This window comes from Schistocerca cancellata, chromosome 12 (assembly GCF_023864275.1).
Source record: "Schistocerca cancellata isolate TAMUIC-IGC-003103 chromosome 12, iqSchCanc2.1, whole genome shotgun sequence".
In the NCBI taxonomy this organism is placed as follows: domain Eukaryota; kingdom Metazoa; phylum Arthropoda; class Insecta; order Orthoptera; family Acrididae; genus Schistocerca; species Schistocerca cancellata.
The window spans coordinates 34152562-34176108 of NC_064637.1; the positions used below are offsets into that span (position 1 = coordinate 34152562).

At 41.3% G+C, this 23547-nt stretch overlaps 1 protein-coding gene across 1 annotated transcript in view; it reads right to left on the reverse strand.

The window, feature by feature from the left end:
- LOC126109424 (TBC1 domain family member 5) overlaps positions 1 to 23547 on the reverse strand; it is a 161462-nt gene that overhangs the window by 54623 nt on the left and 83292 nt on the right. Inside the window, exon 10 of the mRNA XM_049914458.1 lies at positions 17181 to 17287. Coding sequence (XP_049770415.1) covers positions 17181 to 17287 — 107 coding nt within the window. The remainder of the gene's footprint in view (positions 1 to 17180; positions 17288 to 23547) is intronic.

Sequence of the window (23547 nt, forward strand, 5' to 3'; positions counted from 1 at the left end):
TATCCATCCACACATACACAGACACAAGCAGACATTTGTAAAGGCCTTTACAAACACACACACACACACACACACACACACACACATATCCATCCACACATACACAGACACAAGCAGACATTTGTAAAGGCCTTTACAAATGTCTGCTTGTGTCTGTGCATGTGTGGATGGATATGTGTGTGTGTGCACAAGTGTATACCTGTCCTTTTTTCCCCCTAAGGTAAGTCTTTCCACTCCCGGGATTGGAATGACTCCTTACCCTCTCCCTTAAAACCCAAATCCTTTTGTCTTTCCCTCTCCTTCCCTCTTTCCTGACGAGGCAACCGTTGGTTGCGAAAGCTGGAATTTTGTGTATGTTTGTGTGTGTTTGTTTGTGTGTCTATCGACCTGCCAGCGCTCTTGTTTGGTAAGTCTCATCATCTTTCTTTTTAGATATATTTTTCCCACGTGGAATGTTTCCCTCTATTATACGAATATTATAAACCATTATACCTTGGCTATAGACCGATGTGAAGCATAATATGTGCATTACAGAAACTTATTTAGTATTCATTTATTTAGTATTCATTTAGTAAATGTCAGTATCTTCTTCACGGTAGCATAATGCCATTACATGTGCCAAAATGTACATATTGTATGTGATTATTGTAAACACAGATTAAAAGACTGATAATTTAACGTAAATCTGTGGATTTTGGGGACAGGGTGTATACGAGGACAAGGAAAAAAAAATTCTCAGATTTTCCAGTTAAAAATACACTTTCTCCTGGGTGAAAACACACTTTTTCCGTGTTAAGTGACAGTATATTTTCCCTCGGAACTGCAAAACTTATCAATCCTCTGAATGGTTATGGTTTTATACACGGGTGTAGAACTTCTCGGCACTTTAGAGAACTTAACTCAGAGAAAAAGACACTTTTTGGAAATATCTTTGATGGGCAGCAATATGCATGCTGCATATTTTCGTATTACGAAAGTATACATTGGAATTCCACCAAAAACTGCATGTTACTTTCTGAATCACTGAAATCGAGACTGCGATGTGCTTTTGTAAGCCAGTCATAGCTCACGTCACGTGATCTCGCCAGCCGATGACAGTGGATATTCAGAGCATAGGGCACGTGATGTAGTCAGCCAACAGCAACATCACTGTTAAGTAGCATGAACACACAAACAGGGAAAGTTAATATTTTAAATTAATATACATAGTGTTGCTACACGGAAAGTAAAGCTTTCACATATAATATTCATCTCTAAGGTTAATAATCTGCAAGAGAAATTAAGCTTTCGCATATAATGTTGATCTTTTCTGCGTGTGTTACACTTTAAAATTTTTAATAATGATAGAAATGTCTGATCTTCAGGGTTCAAAATTCTTCTAAATGGCTCGTCATCAAAGAGTTGATTTTTAAATGAGAGTAAAACGCTCTGTGATTTAAGAAATTCATGGTACATTTTCGCACATAGTCCAACTTACGTAAAAGGATATTTACTTTGAAAGTAACACTTTTCAACCACCATTCGCAATATTTTCCCACGACCTGTTAGAAATAGGTTCATTTCTTCAGTTGCCAGACAGCGCACATAACAGCTTGTGCAGTTACCATGACGTAAGAAGACCATATGTACGTACATGTAAAACATTGAAAGATCATACATTATGTCATAAAAGAAACAAGACATCAGAGGACACACCAAGAGCATCGGAATTTTGTGAACCATATTAAAATGTGCACATTTAAAGTACATAATTAAAGTGCACATTCATAAATCCAGATTCCCAATGAAGTAGGCGTTGAGCTGATATTAAGCTTTTCATTGTGGTTTCCGGGATGTAAATTTTCTTGGAGCACCATTACTGTATTATATCATGTTTGGTTCTTTATTATGGCATAATGCCATACGTGCTAGAAGATGAAAACATGCACTTGAAATGCAGTGAACAGTTGAAACTAGCCAGTACTGTGGAATTAAACATTTCATTGAAATACATTGACTGCTTCTGCGGAAAAAGTTAATAAAAGTCAAATTTCTTTAGTAAACAGACAAAAATAGGTTCAATGTTCTGCAAAGCAATTAATGCTTGACTGTCAGAAAGGTGGAAATAAAATCAAATCTGAAACTAGTAACCTATTTTAGCCTTTCGTAATTATGTGGATGTATTTTAATTCACTTGATAGCTCCCGGCCACAGATATCCATTTTGTTCTCATTTGACGGGAGAGTAAACAAAGGGGAAACAGCAAAATCACTAAATGTAAACACGGGTTACGTGGAGACTACACACTATAACTCAGACTGCTCTGTGCATCAGCCCCGGATCTGCGATATTTGTTAACTGGGTCAATAGTAAAAAAAAATGAATTTTCAAAAATATGTTCATCTTGTAGCGCACATCTTTCTGAAAAGTCTGAAACATAAAACATATGTGTTCGAGGAAATGTAAGGCATGTTATTTGGTCTTAAGTGTGCCAAAGTACAGTGCCACGCCTCTTCATATAGAATTCTTCTATCGCAAGTCACTGTATTTTGCTCTGTAGAATTGGAACGTTTATATTTTGTAATGGATTCCATCAAACTATATTGAGGACAAGGGAAATTCAAAAGTCCTGTGGTGCCTCTCCTGCTCCCAGTCAGCTGGTTTGACAGCCTGCCCCTCTTAAAAAATAATCTCGCAATTAATAGCGGATGGGATTATTTGTAATCAGGAGAACAAGAACTCTTCAGAAAATTTGTACTCTTTATTGCCTACTGGCTAATTACTTGCTGTTTTGTGTGACATAAAATTAAATATAGAATATATAAAACCAACAAAGACAAGAGACAAGCAAGAAGTACACTTTTCTTCAATCCTTAGCACCTAGCATTTTTTTTTCTCTCTAATCTTGCTACAGCTTTACATGGCATGCTTTCCTTTCTGCGAAAGAATCTATTACCTCATCAAAGTTCGTCAAACCTTTTGCTACGTGAACAATCAAAATGTCGTTATCTAACACTGAAAAAGCTGTTAATACAAATAATACCCAAGAATGGTGTGGTTTCTCGATTTGATTACGTTTAATTTTGTCACTGTCTGCTAGATAAAACAAAATAGGCCTTTCGAATATTGCAGCAATTTTGTAACACACAACAAATAAACGAGACTGTTTTGGCACAAATGGTCATTTTTATAACATGTCAGAATATAATTCACAAAGTTGAAATATCAGATTCCTATAAGGCCTACTACAAGCAAAAAGGTTTACGTTAGGAAGTAGTTTCACATTTCATTCATACACACCAGTTTCTCAAGCGTTAGATCGAAAAGTAGTATTACGAAATTTTTATATAAATTTGGAACCTTCTTACTCTTCCATGTGTCTGATGTCCACCTTTCTTCTCTTTCCTCGTTCTAACAAACAATCTTGGTATCACCAATTCTGTAGCTATTCATGCCATTGTCAAAATGTGTTTGCCGATTAACTCCACTAACCCTGCCAGAATCACAGGTTTAGTTATCCTGCAATTATTCTCTGGTTAGGCATTTTTACATGTTCATACAACACGTTTTCCGTGTTACTTCCAAAATAGAACTTTAGTGGCTGCTAGCCGGGGACTGTACAACTGGTCCTTACTAGCGTAGTGATCTGGCCTAAACGTTTCTGTCAAAATTTCATTTTCTTGGATACACCGAGAAGATAATACGTAATCTTTCTCACCTGTTATTCCTGTTAGTCGCTTATTTCCATTCTGGTAGTCTGAATCTATGGATTTCACTAGTAATTATAACAACGCTGATCATTTGCAAACCCAATCAACCACACAATCAGACAGTGATTGGCATTCATCCGTTTGGCTTTACTCTGCTCAGCTCGTATAGCCCCGTCCCCTTTTGTCTGCGGAAAGTTTATTTTTAGATGCGACAAGGATTCTCCTGACAGAGACATCATGTACACTATCCACGCATTCAAAAATCAACTTACGATTCTTTCAGAAATCAAATTAAAATGTTTCAAAAATGTTCAAAAACCAACAGGGATGTGTTTCAAAATCATACGAACAATCGATAGACCAACGTGCGCTGGATGCTACGCGCTTTGTGAAACAAGTTTTTTTTTCATCAAATATAAGAATTTGGTGCCCCCTTTTCCTGGTAGCATCTAGCTGCTTGCTGCGACTGCTTGCACAGCCAACAGCCACATTCCTGTAGCCAGAAGCAAGAGAATCTACCACTCAAACGCAACTCAACTGCGCATGTGCAAGAGCCCGCTCATAACTGCTAAAACGAATGTAATGTAAACAGTTGTGGCTTCACTCTCATCAGAGGCAATTTGTTGTTTTGAAGCATTGCATAGTCTTCCTAAAGCCTTTGACACATTTTGCTGTTGGCAGATGCTTGCACGAGCACTGTGTGTCGTCGTCGTATATGGCGCATTTTCTTTGCAATTTAAGTTTTATTTTTCTCTCTTTTATATTTTATTGTTGAAGTATTATTCTGCAGTAGTGGGATACAGTAATATCCTTTGTTGGAGTATCGGTTCTTAGCAGTCAAAATTACACAAAATTAACAGAAAACTAAAACAATGAAGAATTCTCGGGTTTTTCGCGGTTTTCTCCCGGATGAAAAAATTCCCAGGTTTTTCCCAGATGTTCCAGTTGTCCCGGGTCATATAACCCTGTGTGGAGCATGTAGGAGGTCACCAAAATTCACAAATACAACAATCCTGGATGCCCCATTCTAGGTGGTTATCACGCTCTCATTGAAAGAATTTCAGAACTCACTGACCTCAACACCTCCAACCAATTGTCTTAAATCTAGCTTTCTACATCAAAGGTACCAATCGCTTCCTTCACTGACTCTCCACCATTCCCATCTCTTTACCCACTGGATCCCTACTTGTCACTGTTGATGTCACTACTGTATACACCAGTATCTCTCATGTCCACGGTCTTGCTTCTGCTGAACACTACCTTTCCTCATTCCTTTAACTCCAAACCCAATACCTCATTCCTCACATGCCTTACTAATTTTATCCTAACACACAACTACTTCTCTGAAGGGAAGGTATGCAAACAAAGCTGTGACATGACCGTAGGCACCCATGTTGCACCCTCCTATGCTAACCTGTTTATGGGCCACCTACAGGAAACTTTCCTAGCCTCTCAAACCCCTGATCTGGTTCAGGTTCATTGATGATATCTTCTTGATCTGGACTCAGGCCCAAGACACCCTATCCTCATTCCTTCACAGCCTCAACATTTCCTCTCCCATCCATTTCACCTGGTCCTCCTCAACCCAGTGTGCCACCTTCCTGGACACTGACTAACACCTCTCTGATGGCTCCATACACACCTCTGTCCACATTAAACTTATCAACCACCAACAGTACATGCATTATGGTGGCTGCCATCCCTTTCACACTAAAAAGATCTCTCCCATACAGCCTGGCCACATGGGGACGGTGTATCTGCAGTGACAACAACTACCTCGCCCAGTATGCTGAGTGTCTCACCAAGGCCTTCACAAACAGGCACTATCCCCAAACCTAGTCTGCAAACAGATCTCCTGTGATATTTCCCCTCATATCCCCAATCCTCCTCCTCCTCTTCCTTCTCCTCCCCCCCCCCCCCCAACACCACCACCACCACGAATTAGTCACAAAGGAATATCTTCTTCATCACTCAATAATATCCCAGACTGGAACAACTGAACCACATCCTTTATCAGGGGTTTGATTACCTATCATTGAGCCCAAACCTGAGACCATGCCCACCCATCCAAAAGAAGTGTTCTGTTACCCACCCAACCTCCACAACATCCTAGTCCATCCCTATGCCATTCCCAATCCCTTGCTAAAAGAAGCATATCCCTGTAGAAGGCTCAGGTGGAAGACCTGCCAAATACACCCCATCCAGCACTTCCTATTTCAGTCTTTTCACAGGTTTGCCGTAGCGCTTCAGCGGCATGGCCATCTGTGAAAGTAGCCATGTCATATACCAGCTCTGCTGCAATCATTGCATAGCTTTTTATATTAGTACGACTACCAACCATCTATCCACCAGGATGAAAGACCACTGCCAAACTGTGGCCTAGAGTAATGTAAACCCTGTGACACAAAACGTAGCTGAATGTAACATGCTTGATTTCAATGGCTGCTTCAGTACCCAAGCCATCTGGATCCTCCCATCCACCCGCAGCTTTTCTCAACAGTGCAGATGGGCGTTACCTTTACAATACATTCTCCACTTCCGTAATTATCCTGGCATGTACTGTCCCCACACCCTCCACCCAATAGTCCCCCCCCCCCCCCCCCCGTTGTATAACCCCCTCCCAATTCATGTTCTCTCACCCTTATTTTGCTCACACTCTGCCAAAGCACCCACCATTCTTCCCCCCCCCCCCCCCCCACTCCCCCTTCTCTGCTGACTCCTTTTCCACCCCCAGTCACAACTTCCCGATATTGCCCAAGCCTTGTTCTGCTACCTTCTACAGTAATCCCTGCACATTCCGCCAGACAGAGTTCTTCTCTCCCCACACCCATACTCTGCTATTCTTTACCCTTCCCTGCCCTACTCAAGAGTGTTGCTTTTGTTCAACTGAACATTGCAGTTCAGCTAATGTGAACGGAGATAGTGAGTGAGTGAGTGTGTGTGTGTGTGTGTGTTTGTGTGTGTGTGTACGCGCGCGCGCGTGCATGTACGCGTACGCACGTTTGTGTTTGTGTTTTTCCTTTTCTGAAGAAGGCTTTGCCAGGAAGCTTAGTGTGTAAAAGCCTTTTTGTTGTTCCTGTCTGCAACTCAATGTGTCATCTTTACAGTGAGTAGTAATCTGTCCTTACCAACATTGTTAATGTATCTACAATGTTCTTTTTTATGGGCATTTATGGGGTTTGGAATGATGAACTATTAAAAAAAAATGTTTATAACCCTAAATGTTAGAGTGTTCTTGGATTAAAACCTTTACTATCCTCTTGCTCCTGCTGCTGCTGCTGCTGCTGCTACTACTACTACTACTACTACTACTACTACTACTACTACTACTACTACTGCCACTACTAGCAATCTCACCAGCACTGTTATACATAAAACTTCCAAGAGTTATGTGTGAGCTCATAAAAACAAAACATAGTGGCCAAAAACCAGAACTTCAAATGCCACTTAGTAAGATTTGTAAACAGGATAAATTAACCCACACTACTATACAGAGGCAAGTCATCGTTTAGTGTTGTTACCAAAAATCTTGAAAATTCTTGATCAATTTACTTCAAATTTTTACACGATACACTAATGTACATTTGGACAAAGTAACAGGGACTTTTTTCAATTTTATGAGCATTATACGATGTATGCTTGCATTTTCAGCTGTTCTGAATATTTAGTTTATTGTGGATTAAGAGCTCTCGGGCTTCCAGCCGGATGGCGATGTCTTCAAACTGCGACGTGACATACTCATCATCTTATGGCGAAGTGCCGAAACTTTGCAAATGCCAGTCTGTTTATACATGTAGTGTGCCTCCCACCACCTGGCTGCGAGAGGCTGCATCCAGGAGAGCCGGCGGGCGGGGTGGAGGGGGAAGTGAGTGCACCGTTCGTGTCTCCGTCAGTGCATTCCGGTCGCATCTTGCGAGCTGGACCGGACCGTTCTCGGTGCATTCACAGCGTACTGCGGCTAATGCTTAATGCTGTATTCCAGGCCACGCTCAGTTGATTACCTTCGTCCCTGTTCACAATATTCTCGTGGACCCGTATTTATATCGATTCTTTAATGATGCTGTCCCAATAGCTCCCAGCTCAGCACAGCACCCTGGTGTTCTCGAAATCAAAGGTGTGGTTTTCTTTGATATTATGTTCAGCTATAGCAGATTTCTCTGTCTGTCCGAGTCGGACGTGTCTGATGTGTTCATCGCACCTTTTTGAGATGCAGCGCTGAGTTTGTCCAATGTAGTGTACACCACATTTGCAGGCATTGCTATATATGCAAGATGTGTCGAGTTTGACTGGGTCTTTCGCTGAGCCCAGCAGCTCTTTCGTCTTCGGCGGTGGTCAGAAGACGATATTTATGTTCGATTTTCTCAGCAGCCTCCCGATTTTGGCTGACAGCGACTCATATATGGCAGAAAAGCGAGTCTCTTGTTATCGTTATCTTCCTCTTCCCGAAATTTGTCAACCTGTGTGCTCTTGAAGGCCCTACCAATCTGTGTTTCACTACACCCATTTTTCCGAAATACCTCTTTTAAGGTGATGTAATTCATCTGGGGGGCTTTGTCACAAACGACGCGCACCCTATGTACAAAGGTGGTCAGTACTGACTGGCATTGTGGCGGATGGTGGCAGCTGGTTGCATAGAGGTATAGGTCTGTGTACGTCTTCTTTCTATACACTGAATGGCCCAGTGAGCCAACCCCCTTCTTCATAATCAGTATGTCCAGGAATGGAATACAGCCATTCTTCTCTATTTCCACTGTGAAGGTGATATTCTCAAGTATGCTGTTTAAGTGGTCCATAAACTCTTCCAGTGCCTGCCTGCCACGCTGCCAAATCACGAAAGTATCACTGACATAGTGGAAGAAGTGCCTGGGTTTACGGTGAGCAGTTTGTAGGGTCACTTCCTCAAAGTGTTCCCTATAAAGATTTGTGATCCCTGGAGCAAGGGGAGATTCCACGGCCACTCCATCCGCTTGTTCATAATGCTCTCCACTGCACTTTAACCCATTAAGTACCAGTGCCCTATTTTGAGGACAGAGCACATATTTATTTATAAATATACAATAATTTATTAATTTGCAACTATTACTTTTGTATGTCATTTGTTGATTCTTTTTATAACAAATGTATGCTTACAGGAAATTAAAAGAAATAAATCATACCATTAATTGATTATTGAATACTAAGGCACACTTTTTGTTATTACAGGTATTTACTCTATCGACAATTTAATAACATTTGGAATATGTGGCAAAGATCTTTTTGTGATTATTTAAAGACAACAATGTGTCTTTTAAACTACTTTCATTGTTAGCTCAATTGGAGTTATATTCATTGTTTTCCATTCTTATAAAATTTGGTGTACTCAAAATAGGACACTGGGACTTGGTGTTATCATTTCAGTTATTTGTACTGCTGCACGTTTGAATATGAAACTCTGCTACTGCTGATGTATTTTCTTTTTAGAATGTGGTAATTTTACCAGATTTTATTGCTGAGGTAAGTAACGACCCCTCTTTTATATATATATATTACAGGATATGAAGTTACTTTGAAATTTACAGCGTATTATGTAAGTATATTTATGAATATGTTACCCATTAGTAAATAATACAGTTTGAGATGGACAGAGGTATGAAGATGTTGGCATACCAATTATAAAGACAGCTATGTCAAGGAATAAATATCAGAAGTTGAAAACATTGCTTCATTTTCAAGATAATGACATAGCCAATTAAAAAAAAGAAACACGATCACCGCTTCAAAATTAGACCTGTCTTGAAAATAATAAATGAATCTTTTCAAAAATTTGGAAAATTTGAGGAAAATTTGTCAGTTGACGAAATGATAGTCAAATACTATGGACGAAGTGGGCTGAAACAGTTTATCCGTGGCAAGCCTATTAGATTTGGCTATATGTTGTGGTCTCTTTGTGGAACAAGTGGCTACTGTTTCAAATTTTATTTATACTGTGGAAAGGATCCAGAAGATACTGCAAGGGATGACCTACTGTTGGGATCAAGAGTAGTCCTAAACATGCTGGACTGCATTGGAAAACCCAAGGATCATTGTGTGTACTTTGACAATTTCTTCACAAGTAGAGATCTTCTGATTCATCTGAGAAATTTGGGTTTTCGAGCAACTTTGACTGTCAGAGAGAATCGCGTTGGTGACTGTCCACTACTGAGCAGCAACGAACTGAAAAAGACAGTTCGAGGAAATTATGACTACCAGTTCAACAAGAATGGTGAAGTCTTATTTGTTCGATGGCACAACAACAGATGCGTTACAATTGGTACAAATTTTGACAAAGTTGAACCTTTGGGAGCAGCTACGCAGTACAGTAGACAAGCAAGTAAGAAGACACAAGTGCAACAATCTGCCGTTTTGAAGTCGTATAACATGTACATAGGACGTGTTGACCACCATGACTGGTTAGTTGGTAATTAGAGGGAAAAAAATGGTACTGGGTCCTATTTACACATATGCTGGAAATGGCCCTCGTAAATGCCTGGCTCTTCTACAGACTAGTACATCGGAAAAATGCACTGGATTTATTGGATTTCAGACGTGCTGTTACAGTTACATACCTGAAATTGGACAATGGAAGACCAAATATTGGACGTCCAATGGAATACCCATCAAGTCAGTTGAGACTGATACCAGACATCAGGTTTGATGGAATTGGTCATATGATTGACAAAAGAAGTACGCAAAAAAGATGTGTAAGAGCTAAATGCAACGGGAAACCAAAAACATAATGTGTTAAATGCCATGTAATACCATGTGTGAAGTGTTTTGTACCATTTCGCAAGAAATAAATAGTTAAGACTTGAATACAGTTTAGTATACTATACGATACTGTTAGATCCCAGTGTCCTATTTTGAGGACAGCCATTATATCAGCATGTATAAATATTCTTTGGCTATTTTTGTACTTACTGTGTTTCATACACTATGTACATTATAATTAAGGAATAAAAAATTCAGTTTTTAAAAATAATTAATTTGGGACTTAATGGGTTAAGTAGGTGGTCGTAAGTGCATATTCAGAGAGCTTCACTGTTTCAGGCTCAAGTGTTGATTAAGGAGTGCCAAGGTGTCTTGTAGAGGTACTTTTGTGAACACGGAGGTGACATCGAAGCTCACGAGTAGGTCACCTCTCTGTATTCGGATGTCCTTCAGTATTGTCACAAAATCTGCGGAGTTTTTCATTTGATGAATGCAGTGTCCCACCAGTGGTTTCAACAGTGTTGCCAGGTATTTGGCCAGTCCATAACTGTGCGAGTTGATTGTGTCCAGAATCGGCCACAGAGGTACCCCATCTTTGTGAATCTTGGGCAATCCGTACGTACGCGGAGTCGTCGGCGCTCTGGGATACAGCTGTTTCTTCGCTACCTCTAAAAGATACGAGTCCTTCAGTAGTGCCACGGTTTTCCTGATCATCGTTTGTGTAGGGTCCTTGTCGAGTTTCCTGTAGGCTGGGTCTTGCAGCAGAGAGCAGACTTTCTGTCGGTAGTCGGCTGTGCGAATCAGCACCGTCGCATTTCCCTTGTCTGCTGGGAGGACCGTGGTGTCAGCATCACCCCTTGGTGCACGGATAGCCTCTCGTTCCGGTGCAGTAACGCTGGCTTTCTGGAGTCACGACTTGTCGAAGATCCTTCAGGTCTCCCTTCGGGTCTTCTCAGCTTCCTCCTTGGGTAGGCTCCAAGGAAGATAACAAGAGACTCCCCTTTCTGCCATATCTGGGGCCCCTGTCAGCCAAAATCGGGAGGCTACTGAGAAAATTGAACATAAATACTGTCTTCCGACCACCGCCGAATACGAAAGAGCTGCTGGGCTCAGCTAAAGACCCAGTCAAACTCGACACACCTGGCATATATAGCACTGCCTGCGAATTTGGTGTAGAGTACATTGGACAAATGCAGCGCTACATCTCGAAAAGGTGCGACAAATACATCAGACACGTGCGACTTGAACAGACATAGAAATCTGCTATAGCTGAACATAGTATCAAAGAAACCCACACCTTTGATTTCGAGAACATCAGGGTGCTGTGCTGAGCCGGGACGTACTGGGACAGCATCATTAAAGAATCGATATAAATACAAGTAGACGAGGATATTGTGAACAAGGACGAAGGTAATCAACTGAGCGTGGCCTGGAATCCAGCATTAGCCGCAATACGCCACGAATGCACCGAGAACCGTCCAGCTCACGAGAGGTGATCGGAATGCTCTGACGGAAACACGAATGGTGCACTCGCTTCCCCCTCCACCCCGCCTGTCCGCTCTCCTGGACCCAGCCTCCTGCGGCCAGGTGGTGGGGGTCGCACCGCAGGTATAAAGGGACGGCAAAGTCTCGGCACTTTGCCAAAAGAGGACGAGCATGTCACTTGTCGGAACGTCGCAGTTTGATGACACCGCCACCTGGCTGGAAGCCCGAGAACTCTGCACCAGCTGTATATGCCAGGAAAGCATACATTCACATTTAGTTTATTGTTCATAGTTGAAAATCTTTTCGAATGCTCACCAAATTTTTACTTTCGAAACAGATGGATCAAAGAATTTGCATTAAATTGTGCTGGAAAAATGGAATGAAGTGCAGCACCACATCTGAAATGTTGACTGTGGCTTTTGAAGAATCTACTATGAATAAGGTGCAAGTTTAAAAGATTGGTATAAATATTTCATGGAGGGTCAGGAAGATGTTGAAGACGACTGCCCTGAACACACTAACACATCACTTACTGACGACAATGTGGAAGAAGTAAAGAAAAGTGTTCTGGAAAATCATCGAATCAGCATCACAGAGGTTGCCAATGATGTCAGCATACCCTTTGCCTGATTCCAAGCAATTATTTCATATGTTTTGGGGATGAAATGCATAGCAGAAGAAATTGTTCAGATATTGTTGAATTTTGAAGCAAAACTGTTGTGGAGACATCACTAAGGAATTGCTGAGTGAAGTCAACAACAATCCGGAACTTTTAAAGAAGGTTATAACAGGTGACAAAACATGGGCATAAGGGTACAACTCAGGAACCAAGGCCTAATCATTCCAATGGAAACTGCCTGAACAGCCAAGACTGAAAGAAATTTGACAAGTTTGATCACACATGAAGGTGGTTCTCCCTGTTTTCTTTAGTACAATGGGATAGTGTGTACTGAATTCATGCCTTATGGTCGTACGGTCAATGAGGACTACAACCTGGGAGTTCTGGCCATTTTTGCAAGGCAACTGAAAGAAAACCAGAACTGTGGCTGAATTTGCTGGACAAGGGCCCCCTGCAACTTCTTTCTATTCCCAAGGCTGGAGGAAAAAAAAAAAAAAAAAAAAAAAAAGGGGGGGGGGGGGGGTAGGACGAGCTTTCTTCTCCGCCCCGAGTTTCAACCACTGCATTTTAATACATTATCCAATGAAGTAAATACAAATTCCGTATTGTTCATCATCGAATGTAGCTGCATTTCAATGTACTACGAAAATCTGACTAGCAAGACTGTTTGGGGTTTTTGTCAATATGGTCAACTCTACATGCTGAATTTTCTCCTACCTGTGAGAAGAGATGGTTGCTAATAGCAGTATTCTCTTCACCATAAGAATAATATGAATATAAACATTTTGTGATGTATTCTTTCGTGTTTGCTGCTATCTCATTTAAATCCTGTCTGCCTAATCAACTACGAAACTAGAGTGAGACAACAGCAAATGTGGAAGAATATACATATCATGTCATGTTTATATTCGTATTATTCTTATGCCTAATAGTGATACTGTCAGAAATGAAGCACGGCAATTGACTAGATTTTTTAATCTAAGATGACTCTAATTTCTGTGCAGAATGTAATGTAATGTACTAAAGAGGCATTTGCAAAGATTTTCAAACAGAGAAAAATTTTCGATAAACTCTCGTTCAGAACATCTTCTATCATACGCAGTCTATTATTTGGTTCTTGTTGATCATTATCAAAGAAAGCAGCAGTGTAAGTAACAACAAATAGCAGTCTCTTGCCATTGTTTCGCTAATGAGACAATTCCTCTCTTTCTTTATCGTAAGCGGCAGTAGCGCGCACAGAAGCAAGCCATGCCGCGACCGGCGACAGGTCGTAAACACACATTAACAGAATGCGACAAACAATGCATGACACAGTACAATAATGCATTTTCAGCTTAGAGTGACGTAAACATCTATAACAAAGAGAACCGCACTGATCAGGTCAAAGAAAAATAAGCAATCGATTTAAACCAGACGAAGCACGTGAAAAAGGAAGAGTACCCGTATAAATACGGACGGAGCGCCTGACGGATAGCAATGGCTACCTGGTAAAGCTTAACTGCTAAGCTTTCGACTCGAACCAAACTACTGTAGCTGTATCATCATTCATTCGACCTAAATTGTGTCTCATATAAAATGGACCAACTTTGTTTCGATTTGGAGGTGTGGCCTAAAACTTTTCTCTTCTCTTGAATTTCGAGTCTCAAATTTCAGGTGCGACTTAGATTCGGGAAAAATTTTTTTCCTTGATTTCGAGTCTCATTTTTCAGGTGCGGCTTAGATTCGAGTAAATACGGTATATCTGAGGGATGTTACTTCAATAATGATGACCAAATAAAGATTCTTTCACAAAGACAAAGAAGATACCTGTTACTTTTTGATCACACATCATATATGAAAATGTTGGCAGCAAAGAGCTCTACATTTCTTGACTGACTTACTTCAAATTTTTTTCCACAACAGTCTCACTTACAAGCTACAATTTTTTTTTAATCTACAATGTACAAGTCTTCTGTTAAAGCTGACTGTGAAAAGAAAAATGCTGTGCTGAAGAAAAATGTAGTTTTGCTTTCTTTTTTGAAGTCTGTTTTAACTACAACAGTAGCTCATTTAAATATTACACCAACTGTTTCTCATATATTATTTCTCCTTATACATAAATTTACACAAAAATGGTAAACACAGCTACGTATCGTTTTATTTTCTCCCTTGCTATCTGTTTTAATAGAAAAGTGAAAAGTTGTATTTATGACTTGTTGCTTTATGATTAAAATACTATTATGCAATCTGAATCGTTGAAATTTTGTAATCCAATCCATTTGCAGATTAAAATTATGTGAAACACTGTCACTGAAGCTATTATCCTCACAGATTCAGCAGCAGTAAAGTTCTCTCATATCTGGTACACTAATGATGCCAGCCAGCCTAACCATTTTAAGGGACTTCAATTCCTAATGAGGGTTTCAAATGTGTATCATTTATAAGTTGTGAAGCATTACTGGGTTTGCTGTTACATGGTAAGACATTCATAACTTGCATCACACGGAACTGGGCAGAAAGCGTAAGTTAGGTGAAAAAATGAGCAGCAAAAAACGCCTGTGCTAATGTGTGATATTTTACCTGTGTGAGTTACATCTGATGCATGAACATGTTACAGAGATTTCACTATATAGCCAAATACTAGAGCCACTGAAGGCAATACTAAGAGCCAGGACCCAACAGTTTACCCATGTTAAGTCCATCTAATATACTTGACACAGAAATTCCAGTGAATTTTCATTTGTTCTGTGGTCAGAAGTATTGGAAGAAACCACTCTTTCCTAGAAATTTGCAGAAGGCACTATTCACAATCTGTTTCCTGCCGATTATTAATGGTTAGCCCTGTCTGTGTCCACAGCTGAACATGAAGCAACTTCACACACTTTTAGAATGAAACATGGGCACGACGGTCGGGAAATAAAGTGTGACTGTCCAATGAGATTTGAAACGAGAACTATATTTAGCATAGCGATTAGCAAAATTATTTTCAATATTGTAACAAGCCTCACTGCATTATCCACACACGAATAACACATAATATCTACAACATAAATAAGGCCTTTTTCCAATGGCTTTACAGCATGCTACAAACAAGGCATAGATGTAGGACACTAACTAAAGATAGAAAATGACATTTTTGTACAGGACCTCAAATATTTCAGAAAGTAAACTTTTCCCTCTAGAAGCCGTAAAAGAAAATTTCTCCCAGGCAGGAAGTACGAAACTATGTTAATGCTTTTGCTTCACATTAAATGCTACAATGGTAAACTGTCGACACTTTATCATATGTCCTTAATGAACAGATTTCAGCTGAATCTGACAGGATAACAAGCAACTATAAAATCACGTATTTTCGATATAAGGTGCTTGACCGCTGTAACGTAATTTATGCTACATGGATTTCTTTACTGAGCAATCTGTTTCCATTTTACAGGTCACTAAACATCACCTTTGTATATCCCTGTTTAATCTAATGCCCTTTGATAATTACTAGTAGATTTGTCCATCTTGTACAAAACACAGTTTACCTTTTCTTCTGTTTCCCAGACATATTTCACTGAAGTTACAGTGACCTCAGTGGGTTTTTATTTTCTTTCTATCAGCCAGGAAAAATGCTCTTTACTATTTGTATGTATATAAATTTCAGTTTTTAAGACAGCATTTACAAGTTCTAAAACAACGTTTTCTTTCACAGTATGTCATGCAGAACTTGCTCCGTGTGTGTGTGTGTGTGTTTTTCCCTTCAACTATGTCTTCGCTTATTAATTTCTGTTTTTTTTTTTTTTTCTTTTTCTTTTTTTCGTGGTGTGTGTGTGTGTGGGGGGGGGGGGGGGGGGGGGTGCTGCTGCTGCTGTTGCATTTGAGAATATTCAAGTCAGTGCTGATGCCTGCTGGGCTGTCGATAAGGTGTTCAGCAAATGTAGCATGACAGCTGTTACTTTTTAATGCTCCTTTATGTTCTGTGGATCTGCTATTGAAGTTTCTACTTGTCTGTCCTTTATAAATTAATTTGCAGTCTTGGCACATCAGTTGGTAAATACCCAATATGTTGTGTTTGTCCGCGTCTGCATTGGTTGCCTTTAGTTTTCTGTGTACAAAGTTATCTGTCCTGGAGGCTATTTTAAGGCCATGTTTCTTGAGTATGTTGCCTATTCTGTGGGTTATTTGTTGTTGTAAGTGAGGGTGTGCCATTTCCTTGCTCATGCGTGCTTGTGTGTTTGGAATTAGCTGTTTGTGTCTATATGCTAGATGTCTCCTTTATTTTTGTATCATATCCATTCTCTGAAGTCATATTTTAATTATTTTTGCAGCTCTCTTCACTGAGCGGAGTTTTGTCCAGTCTGTGCAGCATAAAATAATAATGGCAATTAAAAAAAAATAAGCCCTGCCCCCCCCCCACACACCTACTGACCCACACAGTGCTCAATTTGTAGGGGGGTGGGGGGGTGGGGGGAAATGCGGCTCTGATACCCATCGGGTGTTTTTAAAATTTAGACTTATTAAAACGAAATTTTAATGGTCTTTCTTTTACATTGCTTCAACCACAGTGAAAGTTCTATCATACCACATCTCAAAATCTGCAGTTCTGAGAGCCCAGAGAAAGGCAAAATGTGTCTGGGGAGTAGGTTTAGAATTTTTGGAATTTTATTCTAGAAATGGGAAATACGCAGTGAGCTACTTACATCTGGGTCCTTTAGGTGCAGAGCGTGGTCGATGATGTACGAGATGTCGACTGCTCCTGGGTACCTCATGAGGTAGGTGAGGCAGGCAGTGTAGTCACTGGACAGCACTGCGAGAGAAAACATTATCTTTGTTGCTGTTCCAATATTTTATGTGCAAGGGGGTCCACAGCCTACACAAATTTCTTGAACGGTAGCCATAACATTATGAAAAGGAAAGTTGCCACTCACCATATAGCCATTGCCAGTTGCCATTGGCCCAAAACTTTAAGTATGAAAATCTTTTTGTTGTGCCTATCTGCTACTCAGCATCTCCGCAATATGGTGAGTGGCAACTTTCCTTCTCATAATGTAGTTACATTCCATCCTGGATTTTCCTTTGTTTGAATGGTATCCAATGTGTTAAAAAAATTTTATAGTCTTGAGTGAAATAAAATATCATTAAAACTTCAAGATTACCAGTTTTGGGTGACTAGCACTCATCCTCTGATCTATGGCGGGGGACACAAACAGAAAATTGAAATTTTCTCACAGGTAAAAGGCATTTTAACCTGCTAGAAAATTTCAATCAGCGCACACACTGCTACAGGGTGAAAAATTCATCCTGGTAACTTCTTGCAGAAGTGCTAGTCTCATATGCAGCAAAACTTCTGCGAGGTTTGAAATTATAGAATGTAAAGAACAACTGTCTCATGTTGGGTGATAAAATGTGGCACAAGAGAGGTAGCTGTGGAAAAACCAGAGTTAAACACAAACAGTTGTTGCTTCTGAAGACAGTTTGGAGTCTTGCTCTTTGGAAGATGGTGGAAGCAGCAGACGGGCCATCGGTGCCCATACACCCAATCCCTTAGTTAATCAGTCAACTTGACTCTTCCATGAACAAGAACAAATGTTTAATTACTTCCTCTGGTTAGTTCAGTTGGTTGCTTTAATGACTAAAGGGACCAAACTACGAGGTCATCAGTCCCTCCTACTTGGAACAGGCAAGTCAACAAAACCAAACACCAAAGAACGGCCTAGTGTGAAAAACCCGAGGAAAGAAAACCCCGAGGTCTACCGAAGGTCAACAAAGCCTAGGGACAGGAACAAGAAGAAAATGTGGGAAAGGAAGAAAGACAGGCAAGATGCCCAGCAAAGGGAGCAGCCGGAGGCCCACAAAGGCAGAAACTGCGATGATTGACATATGCCCATCACTTACCAGAGACACACCAACCGACAATAAATACCCACGACGACTAGTGACATGGACAGGGCAAGAGAAGCACAGGAAAATAGGGTAAGAACACCACGTCAAACAGAACACACGAGAAGGGAGAAGAAGAGCAAAATAACATGTAGAGTAAGGACTGGAGCGGACCACCGGGCCCAGACACCTCCACTTGTTTCGAGCAGAGGAGGCAATGGGGCATCCGGCCAACCCATCAATAGGTCGACAAGTCTGAGGCACCCTCCTTTAGAGAGGGAGTGGGAAAAACTCTCATTACAAATTAACTGTAAGACCAGGTCAGCCACTGAGGCACCGTGTGCTAGCACCAGGGGTAATGAGTCGAGAAGAATAAGAGTCCACCGCAGGAAGGCTAGGTTGGGACAGTCCAACAAAATGTGGATCACTGTCAAACGAGCACCACAAAGACAGTGGGGCACATCCTCACAATGGAGATGACAAGTCAGTCGAGTACAGCCGATGCAGAGCCGGAAAAGAACGGTGGAGTGCTTGCAACAGGTCCACAGTGAGGACCTCCACATATTCTGTCTCTCCCTTACCACCCATAGTTTGCTCAGCAAAGTCAGAGTATGCCATACCATACTCCAAATCCGTAGAACTCGGCAGCATAACAAGCAATCGGAGGGCCGGTGCTCGGACAAATGTAGAGGACAAGGGGTTATTTTTAGGAAATATGGTGCGAAATTTTGATTCAGTGTGTTTCAGTGCGCGATGCGCCAGCCTCACGCCAAACGGCGGACGAAGGCTGGCCGGCGCATTATACAGGTGACACAGTTCTGCAACGAGTGTCGGTATGTGTGTACGTGCGTGGCAGCCATCAGAACACAGCAATAGCAGAATTACGCAGGCACGGGCCCCGTGTGGCGCGGTTGCGTTAGCCAACTCATCGAGAACCTTCTAATAAACATGCCGCCGCGTAACCGGTGGATTCAGCAGCGGTCTGCACTATTTAAGGGTATCAGAGGTGGGCGTCGGCATTCGATTTGACCGATTGGGCATTCGGTCACTGTCACGTCGTCCTCATCAGTGATGCTGTCTCCGAGGACCGGCCGATGGAGGGCGTTGCCCAATGCTGCACCGGCGACTCCCGGAATCGTCACAAGCCGGCATCCAAACGATGACGAGCCGATTCAAACGCAATTAAATACTGAACAAAATTTTCACTCCACAGCGGAGTGTGCACCGATATGAAACTTCCTGGCAGATTAAAACTGTGTGCCGGATTGAGACTGGAACTCCAGAGTTTGAGTGTCTGGCACACAGTTTTAATCTGCCAGGAAGTTTCATGGTTAAATACCGCTCCTCCCCGGGTGGCCTGTATGCTGAACTGTCTGGAACATATCAGTAACTGAAAAGTGTAGCATAACCGGCAGTACGCTGGCCGAGCTGAGTCGGTTCGTGACACCAGGTGTGTCCTGTGACCTGTGACCCAGTTCCGGTCTTTGTGGTCTGCCGGCACAGAGGTCGATCGAGCAGTTCAGACGACCGGCACCTGCTGTCTGGCTGTGTCTTCATTACAGTTGTGGGCTCTCACTTCTGCTCCAAGTTCTCCTATAGCTTTACCCTGTCACAGAAGATAGGAGATGAGGTAGTGGAGGATGTAAGACAGTGGGTGAGTTGTGAGTCTCGCTTGGTAACTGAGTCAGTAGAGCACTTGCCTGCGAAAGGCAAAGCTCCCAGGTTCGAGTCCCGGTCTGATTCCCAGTTTTAATCTGCTAGAAAGTTTCAAATCAGTGCACACACTGATGCAGCATGGCATTCTGGAAACAGAAAACTATCTTTCGGTTAATGTTAACACTCAACAATTTTTAAAAACCATACATTTGTAAAAAGTATCAAAAAATAAATATTATAAAAATGTTTTATAAATAATGTATGTTTCTTAAAGACTGTTAAGTGTTCCCATTAACTGAAATGCAATTTTCTCTTTATTTCCTTAGACCTGAGGACGGTTGCTAGTTATCTGAAACCAGTAATCAGTAAATTTTAACTATATTTTATTGTGATGAAGATTATTAAAATTTTTGAAAATGACAGATCTCTGTATCTCCTTCATGCAGTGATGTCAGTTCTTACAGATGTCTCAATGGAGACGTCTACAGACATTAAAGTAACCTCTGGTGTGCCACAGGGGAGTGTATGGGACCATTGCTTTTCACAATATGTATAAATGACCTAGTAGATAGTGTCGGAAGTTCCATGCGGCTTTTCGCGGATGATGCTGTAGTATACAGAGAAGTTGCAGCATTAGAAAATTGCAGCGAAATGCAGGAAGATCTGCAGTGGATAGGCACTTGGTGCAGGGAGTGGCAACTGACCCTTAATATAGACAAATGTTATGTATTGCAAATACATAGAAAGAAGGATCCTTTATTGTATGATTATATGATAGTGGAACAAACCTGGTAGCAGTTACTTCTGTAAATATCTGGGAGTATGCATACGGAACGACTGGAAGTGGAATGATCATATAAAATTAATTGTTGGTAAGGTGGGTGCCAGGTTGAGATTAATTGGGAGAGTCCTTAGAAAATGTAGTCCATTAACAAAGGAGATGGCTCACAAAATGCTCGTTCAACCTAAAATTGAGAACTGCTCATCAGTGTGGGATCTGTACCAGGTCGGGTTGACAGAGGAGATAGAGAAGATTCAAAGAAGAGCGGCGCATTTCATCACAGGGTTATTTGGTAAGCGTGATAGCGTTACGGAGATGTTTAGTAAACTCGAGTGGCAGACTCTGCAAGAGAGGCGCTCTGCATCGCGGTGTAGCTTGCTCGCCAGGTTTCGAGAGGGTGCGTTTCTGGATGAGGTATCGAATATATTGCTTCCCCCTACTTATACCTCCAGAGGAGATCACGAATGTAAAATCACAGAGATTCGAACGCGCATGAAGGCTTACGGCAGTCCTTCCACGATCCGTACGCGATTGGAACAGGAAAGGGAGGTAATGGCAGTGGCACGTAAAGTGCCCTCTGCCACACACCGTTGGGTGGCTTGTGGAGTATACATGTAGATGTAGATGTACCCAATTTGCTGGCTATCACTATTAGGATAAACAATCTTTTTATTTTATATTGTTTACCACTACAAAGTTTCTCATAATGAGGAAAACTCCACACACATTCGACAACCTGTCATGAACTGTAGACAATGGTAAATTCTATTGTAGACACACCACAGACTGTTTATCGGCAAACACAAGCTATCACAGGTTCCACGTTATTTGCTTTATTACTGGTATCACTATTCAGACAGGAGACATTCAGATATTCATCATCACGATGGGAACATGGGAAAGGCTCAAACTCCATTCGCACAATTGACAACACAAAATGGTGTGAATGTGATGCATTCTCAGAATGAATTTTCATTCTACTGCAGAGTGTGCACAGATTTGAAACTTCCTGGCATATAAATACTCTGTGCCGGCCTGGGACTCTGGCCCAGAACCTTCGCCTTTCACGGGCAAGTGCTTACTGACTGAGCTACCAAGGTCAAACTTATGTCCGATCCTCACCGCTTTACTTCCAGCAGTATCTCATCTCCTGCCTTCCAAATTTCACACAGATTCTCCCGCATACCTCTTGGGCTAGAATTTCTGCAAGAAGGTATATTGTAGAGAAATGGCTTAGTCGCAGCCTAGAGATGTGACTGGACGTGTTATGCTTATTGCATGCTCACTGGCCAAATGTTTTATACAAGCAAATTCATTTGAACTATTAGTTCCTTATCACAAAATACTCAAGTTAGGACCCTTTACATCTGCAGCGTTATTCTGCAAAACAATGAAAGTGCACGACAGAGGGTATTTCCCATTTTATCACATACAAGGATGTCCTCTAGTTCAATCAGCGGATGGTAGGACAGAAGAATGACTGATTAAATGCCTCTCTGAATGCAGTGATTTAGACTAATCCTGCCTTCATGTATCCTGGGAGAGCAATATGTAGGAGATTATAGTATATTCCTACACTCATTACTTTCTACTGGTTCTTCATCCGCAGCTCATGGTCTTGCGGTAGCATTCTCGCTTTCCGCGCACGGGGTCCCGGGTTCGATTCCCGGCAGGGTCAGGGATTTTCTCTGCCTCGAGATGACTGGGTGTTGTGTGTCTTTCATCATCATTGACTCGCAAGTCGCCGAAGTGGCGTCAGCTAAAAAAGACTTGCAATTTTGGGGGCCGAACACCCCGCGTGGGGGTCTCCTGGCCAACAATGCCGTACGATCATTTCATTTCATACTGGTTCTTCATACTTTGTGAATAGGCTTTCATGAGATACTTGGCGTCTATGCTCAAGTGTTTGCCCATTTATCTTCTTCAGTATTTCTATGACACTGTTCAATGGGCCAAACAAACATGCCATAGTTCATGCTACATTTCTTTGAATATATTAAAAAACTAGAAACCCGCCTCGATTACATTATGGCAGGTCATGGCCCATCAAACATAGGCCAGTGTGAAGTGGAGGTTACACCATTAAGTTAAGTAGTGGTTTAGACTTTGTACATATGTACTCTTTGTGTTTTCCTTTTTTTCGTTTATAAATGTATAGCTATGCTGTTCTTTTAATCATTGACAAAGGTCTTCTTAGACACTTGTGGGTTTTATTGTTCTGAAGAAGGTGTGGTTATCTACGCCGAAACCCAGGTTAACACTTTTTACGCATCGAGGCGGGTTTCTAGTTTTTTAATATATTAACTAACGATTGCTGATGCGCTGCGATGTTGAAGGTTTCTTTGAATACATTCAGTATCCCTGATCAATCCTATCTGATACAAGCCGAAAGATTTGAATGATATTATAGGATGGGTCAGACAAGTGATTTGTAAGCCATCTCCTTTGTGTAAGCTGATTACATTATCACAGTATTCTATCAACAAACAAAAGTCTACCACCTACTTTCCTTGTGACGGTGCCTATGTGATTACTGCACTTCAAATCCCCAAAAATTGTTGTACCCAGATATTTTTTTTGGGATCAGTGACTCAAATTACTACTCAGTGATGATGTAGTCACATGTTACTACTTTTCAGTGTTTTCCAAAGTGCATCTACTTTAAACAGTACTTTACTGCAGGTAACCAAATCATCTGCAAGAAGTCTGACGTTAATATTAATATGGTCTGTATGGATCATTAATAAACA